General features: G+C 51.6%; 1 protein-coding gene across 1 annotated transcript in view; it reads right to left on the bottom strand.

Annotated features, from left to right (window-relative positions):
* The window catches only part of LOC309802862 (uncharacterized protein), a gene marked incomplete at its 5' end in the record, with an annotated part of 165,200 nt that overhangs the window by 149,665 nt on the left and 930 nt on the right, over positions 1-14,605 (bottom strand). Inside the window, 1 exon segment of the mRNA XM_082618744.1 lies at positions 11,555-11,764. Within this exon segment, the coding sequence (XP_082474870.1) occupies positions 11,555-11,764 (210 nt within the window).

Genomic DNA, 14,605 nt, shown 5'->3' with positions numbered 1-14,605 from the left:
CGCCTGCCTTCCTCCCTGCCTGGGGAACAGGGACGTCGGTCTGGCACCTCCCTGCTTGCTGGCACTGCCACCTCTATACTGCGAGGCTTGTGCTGGGTATTCAAATGCTCAGTGCCTCGGTTTCCACATTTGTAAAATGGACGTGAAAATCATCACACCAACCTCGCAGGATTGCCAAGGGACTAAAAGGGGAAAACAGATGAACAGAGCTGGGTTCAGGGCCCACACCCAGGCTCCAGCTTGCAAGGGCTTGGCCTAGCACACCTGTTCTCAAATGGTTTGGTCTCAGGACCTTTTTACAATGTGAAAACGATTGAGGACCCTAAAGGGCTTCTGTTACGTGGTTTAACCTATTGAGAGTTATCACAGACAAAATTAAAACTGAGACAAAATTGAAATGTATACTAGGTGCCTGAAGAACAATAATAAACTCATTATATGGTAGCATAAATAACAGTTGGTCTTCATAAATCTCGTTTCCAAAAAAAAATTTATTTGATTGAGAACAGTGGCCAGACTCTCTAACTGCTTCTGCATTCAATTTGTTGTAAAATGTCGTGGTGTTTTTAAATTGAAGTATAGTTGATTTACAATATTGTGTTAGTTTCAGGTGTACAGCAAAGTGATTGTTATATATATATTTTTAGATGACTTTCCATCATAGGTTATTACAAGATCCTGAATATAGTTCCCAGTGCTATACAGTAAATCCTTATTGCTTACCTATTTTATATACAGTAGTGTGTAAGTGTTAATCCCATACTCCTAAACATTGTAAAATGTTTGCATTGTGAAGACTAGAAGAAAATCCAGCCTCATACAGACAGGGAGTTGGAAAAGGGAACAGATTTTAAGAGCCTTTACAGATCATTTTGGATATTCCTCTTTGACAAAACACTAAGACTTGTCAAGCACTAGTTTCTTAAAGATTAGCTGCAGTGTGGGACCTGAGCCCGTGCGGTGCTTGTGTACTCCATGACCTTCCCGTCTCCTGGGTCTGTCTTGCACTCTGGCTCACTTACATGAGCATGATTTAGTAACTTCATGCAATGGTCATCTGGAAAACATTGGGTCACGGGGTTATGCACTTGGAGGGAATGGGTGAAAAAGGCAAATAATATCTGGGTGTTACTATGAAAACAGTTTTGACCCCGTGGACCCCGAAAAAGTCCCAGGGACCGTCCAGGACCACACTGTAAGAACAGTGGGTTAGCAAAACTTCCTCATCCTCCACACATTAACCATGTTTTTTTTTAAAGGACTTGAAAAAGAAACTGCCATGGAAAGTGAAGAGCAGTGAGAGTGGAATCACCTGCCCGGAGGGTCTCGTCCCCTCCCCAGCTTGCATGGACGTGTGGGCACAGGAGCTGGCGCCCTCTGATGCCCGCTGGCCGGCCTCCCCTCGAAGAACCCAGCCTGCTCTGCGCCTCCCTCCATCACCGGATGCTTTCTTCTCGCCACAGGACCCCTCATTTTCCCCCAAATAACAGACCTCAGTGGTCTGCAGAGGGCAGCGCCTGAGACGGCAAACTACAGGGGCCACGCATGGGCTGCTGCCCTTGGGCTTCGCAGCTGATGATTCTTGGTCTCTTGAAATTACATATGTAACGTGTATTTATAGCCAAATACATGGGTGCCCAGAAACTGCAACTCATTCATACATACATTTTTAGCATATCGTTCGGCCACCAAGTTCCATTAAATCCTCCTTCCCGGGTCCCTTGTGTAGCTAGTCCTGCGTCCGAAACAAGGTGAGGACTTCACAGCTGCGGAACGGGCTATGAACAGGCCCTGTCCCCAGTCTCCCCCACTCCAGGCAATCCGGTCTTCACTTTTGACCTCCGTTCTCTCCTGCTCAAAAGCTTCAAGGAGGCTTGGACATCCAAGCCTTGTGCAATCTGATCCCCAGCCACTCGCTGGGGACACCACCATTCACTGGGGCACATGCTGGACTTTCTGGCTCTCCCATCCCCACTCCCTCTCTCCATAAGCCCTCTCTTTTCACGCTCACACCCTCCCCTGGACTTGACATCTGTCTGATGTGTACAGGGCCTCGTACATAGTAGATACTGAGAAAATTAACCTGACAAGGAAGTTCTGAGCACCTACCATGTGCTGGGCACTGTGCTATGCACCAGGAACACGGCAGAGAGTAAAGAGAACATTTTTGTCTTGTCTCCTACAATTAACATTCTAATACCTGTTGGCCCTTTGCTGCGGTGCTGTGAGGGTTCTTCTCTAGTCCAGCATTATTTATTCCTTCAGGGCATTGGGTACTCTGCCTTTATTTTTATTTTCAATTCATCGAGGACACTAGTCTGTGTCATCTTTGCTGCCTGGAATACATTAGATCGATAATACTGCTGAATGGGAAGCAGATTAACCACAAATACCCACTGGAACAAGAATCAAAAAGATCCACGCGAGAGGTCCTCAGTGTCTGCTGTGTTAACCTGCAATATGATTGCTATGTTTCCTATTTAAGTATTTTAAATGCTGGATGGGAAAGAGCAACCCTCATCCCTGTCCTACACGGTGTTCTGCAAATCACAGTAATCAAACTGGAGATGCTGGCCTCGAGCACCCGGAGGGGGTGGTTAGGTGCTAAGGTCCTGGTCTCAAATCCCAGCACTGCTGTTTCGACCTGTATGACTGGCCCAAGGTACTTATAGTCTCTGAGCCGCAGGTTTACTCATCTGGAAAATGGGGCGGGTGGAATAAGTGTCAATGTGCTATCCTGAGAATTAAATGAGAAGGTCCATGTAAAGAGCCCAGTATGGTGGGACACACAAAATTCACTCTATTCATGAGACCTGCTGTTATAGCCCCTGTTGGCACAAGCCCCTGGCAGGAAAATTCAAGGATGGCACCCTGATCTCCACCCCTGGTCTTACTCCTGTGACCATGTTACCTACATAGCAAAGGGATTTGCAGATATAATTAATGATGTTACTAACTAATCAGGTGGCCTTAAAATAGGGAGATGCTCTGAGTGGGCCTGACTTAATCACATGAGCTCTTTAAAGCAGAGTTTTCTTCAGCTGATTGCAGAACTTGATGTCAGAGATCTGAAGCAGGAAAGGATCTGACGCTCCACTGCTGCTTAGAGATGGGGTGGGGTAGGGGGTATCTGGCATGGAATGTAGCAGCCTGTAGGAGCCAAGATCAGCACCTAGCTGACAGCCAGGGAGGAGAGAGGGACCTCAGTCCTACAACCACCAAGAACTTGATTCTCCCAACAACCTGAATGAGTCTGCAAGCAGATTCTCCCCCAGAGCCTCAGGATAAGAGCCCAGTCCAGCTGGTACTTGACCTTGGACTTGTGAAAGCCTAACCAGAGAACCCGGTTGAGCCAGCCCAGGTTTCTGACCTACAGAACTGTGAGCTAATAAATAGGTATTGTTTAAGCCACTAAGTTAGTGGTGATCCGTTAGGCCACAACAGAAGCTAACGTAAGCCCTGCTTGGCCTCTGGCCCTAAGGCATATAAATTAAAAACATACCAGGTGCTTGTCCAAAGGGTTCAGAGATAGCACTTTCTGCATCCTTAATGCTGCATGGGTGATGCTCTAGGGCGGGGTCTGTCTGATCCATCTCTACCTCTAGCACTTAGCAGTGTGGCTATCACACCGTAGGGTCTCAATAATTTCATTTAACAAAATTTCAACTTCCTGAGCAGTCCGGAACAGAATGGCTTACAGCTCCCCAGATTGGCTTCATAATCTCAGGACCAGCCAATCATAACGTGTTCAGGTGCACTAACTTGGACAAATCCCGGCAAAGTCCTCTTTTCTGCCTAGAGGAAAACTATATAGACGCTGCAAGCAGTTCACAGGAAGCCACCCAGCACCCAGGGTAGGGATGTGTCCACGTGCAAATGAGTCTCGCTTTACACACCCACCGACACCACCATCGTCCCTGCCTTGGCCTGTGGCAGCCTCCCAGGGATCAGCTAGCCAGCCAAACCCTGACATTTTGCTTTTAATTGTACCTTCCTGTACAAAGTCCTAGTTGGAGCAGTAAAAATAGCAACTGCAACTTCCTGCAACATGGACAGACCAGTCAATCCTGGTGCCTGAAACAAAACCTGGTGACTCGACCTCACTCTGACTCCACAAACCCCTGCAAGCTGGGCTGGGGGTGGCAGTGGGGTGGGGCCCAGAAAGGGCAGCCCACTCTGCCCCTGCCCTCACGGACTGCCCTCGAGCCAGCTCCTGAGTGAGATGCTCCCCTCACTCCCCTCATGAAAAACCCAACCCTCAGAACCATGGGATGCCTAGCAAATGCAAAGATGTGCCTGCATCCAAGGTCTCAGCCTTCTCTCCTCCTGCCCACTGGCTGCAGAGGTTCAAAGGCAGGATGCCTCCCGACCAAAGCCCTCTGTCCACCTGCTTGTTCGTCCGCTGCTATCACCGCCCCCCCATGTCTGTCCACCTTCCTGTCTGTGGCCTAGTCCCCCCCCCCAGCTCCCCACATCTGTCCCAACCAGGTCGGGCTGGTGGGGATAACAGAAGCCTCCACCAGGGCTTAGGTACCAGGCGGCAGCAGGGCAATCGCAGCCAAGCCTGGATGCTGCTCCCCAAGGTGTGGACCCGCTGTGTTAGAGCCCACTTGGGGAAGTACAGGAGAGCCTAGCTATATACACCCCAGGCACCTGAATCCCAGCAGTGATGAATTCCTCCAGGGGCCCAGCCAGCTCCCTGGCTCCTGCATCATGGGGCCTGAGGCTGCCCAGGGACCACATGGGCCTGGTTTTCCTTGGCCCTGATCCCACCTTTCCTTTATCAATCCCCACAGCTTCCCCTCCTTCTGTCTCCAAATCAAGTACAAGGGCCCTTCTGTCAATCTTTGGCTTATTTTAAAGCCTCCTGTTACAAGAAAACACACAAGGACCCCCAAAGTAACAAACATGGAGATACACAAAGTTCTAGGAGCCCCAGCCTTTGGTCTCTACCAACAGATAAATGGGGAATCAAGTCTGTGGTGACCAATGCCCCTTTCTGAGCCTGTCCCTAGACCAGCTAGAAGACCAGCTAGAGAACTTTCTCTGCCCTCCTGGCTCATTTCTTGGACTCGGCTGGGTGAGGCCCTCCCCATCTCAGGGATGCAAGGCAGACGTCCCCCCTAAAGCCAGCCCAGTCCCTCCCCTGGACACACTGGCTTTTTAGAAACACTCACATCCATTCAAATGTTCCAGGCTCCAGACATCTGCCTTTCACTAGTAAAACCCATGATGTCTGCAGAGCTTTTCAGCATAAAATGAACTTTCAGGAATGTTTTCCCATGCCCAAAACGCAGCAGCCTGGCAGGGGGCAGGGCGGGGATTAAAAGGACCTCATTTCACAGATGAGTACACAGGGCAAAGGCTTCGCTGAGTCCCCAGCCGCGGTCAGACCAGCGAGAGGCAGCGCTCGCTAAACCTTGATCCCCTGGAAAAAACAACGATGGATTACAATAAAAAGAGAAAGCCTGAATAAACTGGATCACTTTTTTTTTTTTAAGGAATAATGAGATCCTTTTCCCCCATCACATTAGCTAAAAGGGAAAATGTGGATAATAACAAGTGTGGTGAGGACGTGGGGAAGTGGGCTCCCAGACACCATCAATGGGAGAGAAAACTGGCTTATTAGTCTTCGCAAACGGCACTCGGTTTTGACAATGAAAATTTAAAGACCAGAAAGACGTACGATCAAGGATGTGCATGACTTCATGGATTGTATAGGGGGGAAGAAAGATCAGACACAACCGAAACATCTCCTGTTAGGAGACTGTGAACTGAAAGATGGTGGTCTGGCCGCACCGTGGAATACTACACTGCTGTGAAAAGAGAAAGAGATCCACCACACAGTAAATGATAGACCCTGTGGAGTACTGAGTGTGATCCAAATTACATAAGCACAAAATCTCTATATGAAAAGGGGCATGAGAACAGTATGCCCCAAACTGCTGACAGATACCAAGGATGGGGCCACTTTCATACCATGCTCCATTTCTTCTTATATTGTTTGTTTATAAAGGGAACCTGCTGATGTATGATTGAAATTAAAGACAATAAAACAACTTAAAAGGAACATGTTTTCCTTAGGCTCCCTATGCATCAGAAGATTCCAGAATGGAATGGCTGCAGCCTCTCTCTGGGTCTCGTCTCAATCCCCTCCCCAGTCCACGATGTTCCCAGCCTGTGCACTTGCTGGGCACCCCCTTCCTCAGATCTTCCCACGGCTGCCTCTTGCCATCTTGGAGGTCTCGGCTCAAATGTCACCAGCCCAGGGCCCCCTCGACTAAGCAGATGCCCCACCTTGATCCTTTTCCTCACACCTCCCCGTCTGCTTTCTGCAGCCCAACCGCAGCTCTATTTATTTTATCCAGCTGTGGTCTGCCTCCCCCAGTTGAATGGGGGCCCCAGGAGGGTGGGGACCTTGCCTTGTTCTCTGCTGTATCGCAGATCCTGGCAGAAAAACAGACGGCAGAAAACATTCGTTGGCCACATTAGGAATCGAGGCACAAACGACAGTCCATTTCCTCACGTGTCCAATGGCTCTGGCCACGCCACGCACAGCCTAGCGCTGACCCATAACCACCTGACTACTTGTCTGTCTCCCAGGCCAGAGGCCGAGCTTGCAAGTACAGACCCTCTTTGAACCTGACTTTCCCTTCCCAGTTTCTTGGCCAGGGTGAGCCATTCAGAAGGTGCTGAATAAATGTCTGTTGCCTGAATGGAGCTGTATATTGCGCTCCCTCAGATTTCCAAAGCCGCAAACAATACAGGTGCTCACGGGTTAAGGGACTTGCTGCCCAGGGTCTCGCAAGCCCAGCTGGGATGCAGCAGAACTTGAACTCTGGATGCAGGATGCAACCGCCATGGCTTTCTAGAAAAAGAGCTCCTCCATCTCTTGGCCCTCACTCCTGCCCAGACAGATCTGACCTGGCCAACTGCAAATCCCGCAGGCAGCTCATCCTGGGGTTTGAATGAGCCAAGCCTTTCTTATCTTAATTAGGAAAGTAATTCCTTTCAGCCTAGATTGACCTGTGGTCAGCCTCTCCCTGGGGGCCCAACAGGAGCAGGCAGAAAGTAAGCAAGTCTGAGTTTCAGTTTCCATCCTATCCCCGCATCCTACTCTGATGGACGGGCGGGCAGGGCGGCTGAAAGTCCAAGGTGACTTCCTGGCAGACAGAGGTGGGTGGGGAGCGACAAAGGGGTCCTCCCTTTGGCAGCCGCTGACACAGTTCTCCCAGGGCCCTGCTCAGCCCCCGCCTACCGCCTGCTCACAGGAGGAGCCATCAGACTGGTCCTGCAGGCGCCTCCTTGGCAAAGTGCTGCGTGCAGGAGGCAGGGAGCCTGGCGTCCTCCTCTGTCCCCCTGGGCTCCCTCAAGATCCCTCTTGCCCCCTAGGAAGTCTTTGTCCATCTCTCCTTTCAGAGGTGGCCCTAGGCTCTATGCCCAGGGGACACTCCGCAGGCGAGGTCTCACCCCATCTGTTCCGGGCTGGGTGGGGGGGTGTCAATTTAAGTGCTCCCACACCTGCTGCCCTTCACACCTGGGCCCCAAACTCCAAGGCAGTGGACAGAGGCAGGGGACCGAGGGAGGAGAGAGCCCTGCCTCTCTGGAGTTACTGGGAAAGTCTGACTCAGTTTCCACTCACCAAGAAAGGAAAGGAAATGGGGCTCCTGCCTACTACACCACTTTCATTCTACAGGTGGAAAAATGAGGGCCCAGAGACGGAAGGCGACCTGCCCAAAGGCCCACGGCACCCATCAGAGGCGGAGCTGGAGCTAGGACGCCAGATTCCTGCCTTCTAATTCAGCCCCTCTGCACTCTACTGGCCACCACTCCCTCTTCCTGCCCAAGAGAGCTATGCAAGTAACTCAAGCCTTATATAACTACTTAATACCAGAGGACACAAGACCTTTTGAGATTTTACAGCAAGACATTTAGTAGAAGCATTGTACCGAAGAACATCCACCCATTTTACAGAAGAGCAAATCGAGGCCCATAGAGGTAAGGGGACCTACAGGAAGTCATACAGCCAGGTAGGGGCAGAGCAGGACTCCCAGACCCCCACTTAAGTGCTCTTTCTGCTGACACGGTCCAGGTGTGAGGGTTCCATCTGTGGGATAGCTGGTGAAGAGGTGCAGCTGGCCTTGGGCCTCAGTCACGCTGAGACAAGGTGGGGCCCAGAGAGCCTCATCTAAACTCTGTCCCAGAGGTGCAGGAGACCATCGTTGGGGGAGGGAATGGCTTGAGAGATTTTTATGTATTTGCAGAAAATACAGTGAAAGTTCCCAACTAAGCTGGATTTCTGAGACCACAGAGCTGGCACTTTTAAAAACAGGTTAGTGAGCCACACACGCCTACCATTTTTCATCCAAAAGGCCACTGACAGGGCTGGGAAGGAAAGCTTTAGCAGTAAGAAAGAACAGCGTCTACTGGCACCAGAGGGAGGGGGCAGGGTGGGTGCAGGTGGCTGGGACACCAGGAGAGGGCTGCCCACAGACACATAAGCAACATCTGAACCCGAGTCCTGTTCAAAGAGCCCATGCTCTTCCCCCCAACCCCCAACCTGGTGCTGAAGAGACTTAATAACAGGGAACCCTCCCATCCCTGAGCCCTCTCTCTGCCCTCCATCCCACAATCCCCCCTCCATGCTCCTAACAGCTAAGGGAACTGCAGTAAGTCTGGCAAGGTGAGTGCCTGAAGGTGACAGGTATCAGCTTTAGCTACATATTACACTGGGGTGGGAGCAGTGCTGCTCAGGGGCCAGATGGTCTAGGAAAGGGAGTGGAACCTAGAGGGGAGGCTGGGCTGACTTCCATCACCTGGGGACAGACCCAGATTCCTAAGGGAAAAGGCCTGCTGGGATGCTGTGAGGGAAAGCTGTGGATGCATACACTCTCCCCACCCCCGCCCCTAGCTGTCCCAACTAAGTGTTTTCTGGCTGGGAAAACGCTTCAACAGCCCTGGTTGCCTAAGGCAATTCAATTATGAAATTTACCACATCAGATGAAAAGGAGCATCTCAATCAGCCAATTCATTTGTGTCTGGCCACTCTGTTTTCTTGTGCCAGCTCTGCTAGCCCCCTCCGTTTTCAGGCCACACCCACACTGAGGGCTGGTACCCTGGGACTAAGGGCTCAGGCGATGGCCTGGTCTTTGGGGCTGCTGGAGTGGGGTCTCCCATGATCCCCTGAGCAGATCGGCTGTATCCAGAAGCCACCCATCTTCCTGGGGGACTCCTGGGCCAGACCACCATAGTCTCAGGTGAACCTTTCCATCACCTCCCACCTGCATGCTCTCTGCCCTCAACCTGCACCTGCCTGGAGGCTGGCAATGAAGTGGCCTCTGGGAGAAGTGTGAGTGGGTGGGGGGAGGTGGTAGCCCACCACATGCCTTTCTCATCTTTACTTAATCAAGGCATCATCTCTCCAGGAAGCCTTCACCACCCGCGCACCTCCTGTGTCCCCTCAGCTCCCCTTGCTGCCTTTGTCACTGGGGTACTGTGCACATCTCGATGTGTCAGGGCCTCTAACCCACATGCATGCCAGCACACCTGGTCCAGGAGATCCCCGAAGGCAGGGTCCCAATCAAGCCCCTTCAAACCATGAATCAATTAATCGATTAACGAATGAATGAACAAACCATCACTCCCTTTGACGCCCCCCTCCCCCCGCCACATCGTGCATCACGGTAACAGATGGGAAGTACCAAGCCTGCTTTCGCTGCAGACCAGGAAGTCCAAGGCCCGGGTAATCGTCCTCTTTCTTCCTGCTCTCCTCTCCCACGCTGAGCGCCCGCAGGTTTAAGATGCTATTAAGGGGCATCAGGCTGCACAAGCCGCCTCTGAGGTGCAGTGTGCCACTCGCCCGCAGCTCCTCTCTCTGCACCGCATACATAAATCCGGCTGCAGCCTGAGCCCCGGCAGGAAGGTCTCTACCATTTCTCTCTACCTTCCTTTGAGTAACCTGCATGGAGTCACTTCCTGACAAAGGGAATGGCTCAAAACGGAGACAGCTGCCGGGCACGGAAGACTGATTCCCTCATCATCCAAAGGCACGGCTTGGGGACTCAAGGACCCCGTGTTAGAAGGACACCAAACCTGCCCCCGGTGGGGTGGACCTTGGGTCCTACTCCTCCCCAGTCCCCAAATGCAAGCCTTCACCAACAGCCCCTTAGCAATCCTAACAGCACACCTGGGCTCAAAGAGCTTCGGTCCCACCTGTGAACGGGCAGACTGAGGCCCAGGGTCCCAAAGGGCCTGGACCAAGTCAGAGTCACCAGAGTCTGGCCTGTGATCAGACTGTGGGGTTCCTGCCTCCTCTCCCTCTGGCAACTTCCCTCCCTCAGTCACGCCCCAGAACCAGAGTGAAACCAAAAGGCCCAGACACCTGGCCTTCTCTGCCCTGACTAACCAGGGAGGGCCAAAGCTCAGGGAGCCTTCCCCCTGCCCAAAAGCAACCCAGCAGGACCAAGAGTGGCTGCGTTAAACCTGCGGGGAACCTGGGTCGGCCCCCACCCCACCCCCTTTGTTAAGATCTCTATAAAGAGTTCTCTGCTCAAAGGTAGTGGAAATGAACTTTGGGTTCTTTGAAGCACCAGCACAAAAATGTATGGTGCCCCTGGGGGCACAGAGTCCCAACCAGAAAGCTCCTCAAGCAACCACGACGGGGAAAAGGAGTGGGGGGCGTGCCCAAGTGCTGCGGGGTCCCGGAGCCAGGGCAAGATGGGGTCAACAGGACAGCCAGGGCCAGAGAAGGCTTACTCTGGACCTGCTAGGGTGGCGGCCACCCTGGGGGGCAGGTGGGCGAGGCTTAGGACGGGTGACCATTCCTCTGCTGCTCCACAGCTCTCCAAACAGAGACGAGGGGCCCTGTCAGGTGGGACGTAAACGGCCGGGGCACAGGAGACTCCGGGCCGGGCTCGCGTGGACGACCTTTCCCTTGGTTAAACCCTCGGCCCTCGCTCTGCACGAGGCAGGCAGCCATCTGGCCCTCGGCGTCAAGGGCGCGGGGACTTCGCCCGGCCCGCGGCGCAAAGCCGGGCTACTCACATCCTCAAAGACAGGCAGCCTCCTCTTTCCAGGATCAATAGTCATTTTTTAAAAACACAGTCTGCGGACTCAATGAATCAAGCACTCCCAGGGGAAAGAGTTGCAGCTCCCGCGCGCAACATCCATTTGCAAAACAATTCATTCTCTCGCTCACAGCTTTCAGCAAATACCCTCGCCGGGTCCCCCGGCACTCGCGAGGAGGGAGGAGCGGGCTTGGGGAGGGGACGGCTCTCTACAGATCTCCACGCCCCACCATTGTCCCCGAATCCTGCCCTCCGAGACCCCGAGGTGGCCGAGGCGGTTCCAGGGACTCCAGCCCCGCTGTGCTGCTCGCGGGGCACGCGGTCCCGCGAGGCTCACTCTGCCGGGGGCTCCCACGGCGGGGCGCGCAGGACCCGGCGCTCCCGGTCCCGGCCCGGGGTGAGGGGTGGTGACAAGTGCCAAAGCCGGCGGCCGGGCGCGCAGCTAGACCGGCCTGGGACGGCGCCCCCAGCCCAGGCCGGGTACTCACCGCTCGTGGCGTCGCCACCCGCCGCGCTCAGAAGCCCCTAGCAGCCCGCGCGAGGCTCCGCAGCCCTCGCCGCCGCTGCTCCCCTCCCCCAGCTCGCAAAAGCCGCTGAGCGCGCGGCTACTGAGGTACAGCCGGGGCGCCGCCAACACACTACTTTCTCCGGCCTTCCCGCCCCGCCTCCCAGCCCGAAGCCAATCAGAGGCGGCGTCTCTGTGACGGATGGGCATCCGAACCCGTAGTTAAGCCAGCAAGAGGAGAAAGGGGGCGGGCGCTGGTCTTCCCTGGCACCGTAGGTGGGGGGGTGGGGGGCAGGGAGAGAAAAAGGACTTCGACCAGATTCTTAAAGCGGCAGACCGCTGCCCGCCCCCGCGGCCGAAGTTTGCGAACAAAACCCGACTGTGTTCCAGAGCTTTCTGAAGCAGGGAGCTCTGTAGATTGCAAGTACGTCTTCTGTACCTGGTCTGCGGAGACACACCTTTAGTTGTGAAAGTGTTAAGGAAACCGTTTCTTTTTATTTTGAGCTCCTTTCAGTGTTTGGGATTTTCTTCAGCCACTGAACCCCATCTGTGCTTGGAATATGTCGTTTTCAGGGTACTTCAGCTCTCCTACCAGTGTCATTTCTCACTAAGTTCCTTTGTAAACCGACCTTCAAATATTCATTCATTCATTCATCCATTCATTCATTCACTCCACAAACATTTGCTGGATGCCTGAGCGATGGGCTAGGCTCAAGAGTGGGGAAGATTATCTATAATTTCTCCTTCTTGCTTTCTGGGTTTGCATCTCATTCCACCACTTCAGGTTGCTGTGTATCCAACTTCATCTGTAACATGGCAGGTAAAAAGTCCTCATCGGATTATCTGAGGGATTAAAGAAGACAAACTCCTATGACAAAGTAAGTGTGCAACAAATGTCCTTTCTTTCCTCCCTCCCGCTGATAATGGATAATTCAGGTAGGATACAAAAAGGATGCAAAAAGCCCTGGTAAAGTACAGAAAATGATAAGTGTTGTAAGAGCCAAGCATGGGGCGGGGAGAATTCCCAGGAAGCACAGTTCACACTGATGGGAGGTGCCAGGAAGTTTACTGGGGAGGTGATGTGACTGCACAAAAGATTTGGATGAGGTGTAGGATTTTGACCCGTGGAAACTGGGAAGGAGAGCCCATGGGTAGGAAGCTGTTTAGATTGGACAGAAGAGATTGCAGGCTTAAAAGTCTGTAAGATGACAGGGAAGACACTAGGCATTTTGGGCAGAAACAGCATGGTGTAGAGGAAAGGGTTTGAACCCCAGCTCTACCCTCAAGAGCTGTTTAGGACTGGAGGCAGAGTGCTCAGGTTCTCTGGGTGTTGGATTCTTACTGGAGAAAGGAAGATTCTAGAACCTATTTTGCAGGGTTATTGTAAAGATTAGATAAGAGCACGCATGTAATGGGCCTGGTACCTAATAAGTGCTCAATATAGATTTGTGTCTCCATTTGGCCTAGATCTGGAGATGGGTACGACACGAGGGTTCTGTTAGTCAAGAGCAGTCTTGGCCAGAGGTAAGAAGCTAGCCAAGTGTGCTGCTAAGGTGCCTTCCAAGGGGAAAAGGAGGCATCAAAATAATTGGTCCATTAAAGAAATGACACAGATCACGTTTGTAATTTTAGACTCCTGCCAATTTTCTGGAGCTTGAGTATTTATAGAATTGTTAGTTGGACGAAGCTCCACATACCAAACTGATTATTAGCAAGTTCATAACCATTGCTTATTATTCCATTGAGACTCTCTGTGAAATTATAAGTGCCAACCATCTAAAACCTGGTCCACATTATCATTTTTTCCCCTCCTCAACTCCAAGCTTAAATTAGGTACTGGAATAAATTAAAATTAAATGTAGGCAAGGGAACAAAATCAGACCGAGAACACTTGCTGAGTCATTGAATTTAGATATGATTTGAAAGGAATGGAGAGGACGGAGCTTGCGTTACCATCTGTCTCAGTTCTTGCTGTAGACCCTGGAGCACAACCACCATCATAGCCCCTACCAGCCGATGCTGTAATGACCCATGTACCTGTTTGTCCTCCCCACCACACAGGGAGTCCTGGGAGGGCACAGACCATGACAAGCTGTGTAGGCAACTTGGTTCCTCACACAAGTTGTGCACACAGTTTTGAAAAACTATGAATAAATCTCAGCTCAGTTAGAATCAGATTTTGCAACATTACGACGGAGAACCTAAAATAACTGTGAATTTTAAAAAGACAGAAGTTTGTTTCTTGCTCATGAAAAATAAATCTAAAATTAAGTAATCTATGACTAGTTGGCAACTCCACAGTTTTAAAGAGCATGGGCTCCTGTACTTCCATTCTGCCATCCTTAATCCTTGGTCTCATTTTGCTGATGCCTCATGATTCCAGATGGCTGCTGGAGCTCCAACTATAACATCTATCTTTCATACAGCAGGAAGGAATAAGAGTAGAAGAGCAGACGTGTGCCTCCCAACCGTGTTAGCTCCATTGAAGCAAGCTTCCAAAGTCTCACATGATACTTCCATTTATATCTTATGTAGACGTTTATGTGAGTACATTGCCTCTCCCAACAGAGTCAGGTTTCTGTTATCAAGAAAGAGGGAAGAAATTCCGGGTGTCAACGAACAGTCTTGGCCCACACCTTCTTTTCCCCTCCTGGCATTGCCATCTGTCCAGTATTTCAGTAGTTCAGAATCTAAGGTCTTAGAAATTCTGAGATGACGTTCAGAATTCAATACATATTTGTCAATAGATGATTGAATTCTTGGTTCTCCTACCTCTCTGGATGTTCCTTTCCAGTCTCCTCTGTTGATTTCTCCTCACTTCCCCGATTTCCAAATATTGGAGTGCCTGGGAAGTGAGTGCAGATAAACAAAACCTCTTCCCTCTTCCCTCTGTACACTCAGATCTAGGTGATTTCATCCAGGCCCAGGCCTTCTGTTCAGATAAACATAAGACAGCTCCCATATCTGTACTCCCACCAAACTTCTCCAGGAACTTCAGGCCCACAGGTGCACCTGCTTACTCGACACCTTGGCT

This window comes from Mesoplodon mirus, assembly GCF_964341445.2.
Source record: "Mesoplodon mirus genome assembly, chromosome: 4".
Taxonomy (NCBI): domain Eukaryota; kingdom Metazoa; phylum Chordata; class Mammalia; order Artiodactyla; family Ziphiidae; genus Mesoplodon; species Mesoplodon mirus.
Note: the sequence above shows the minus strand (reverse complement) of the source record. Positions and strands in the feature narration are given on the sequence as shown.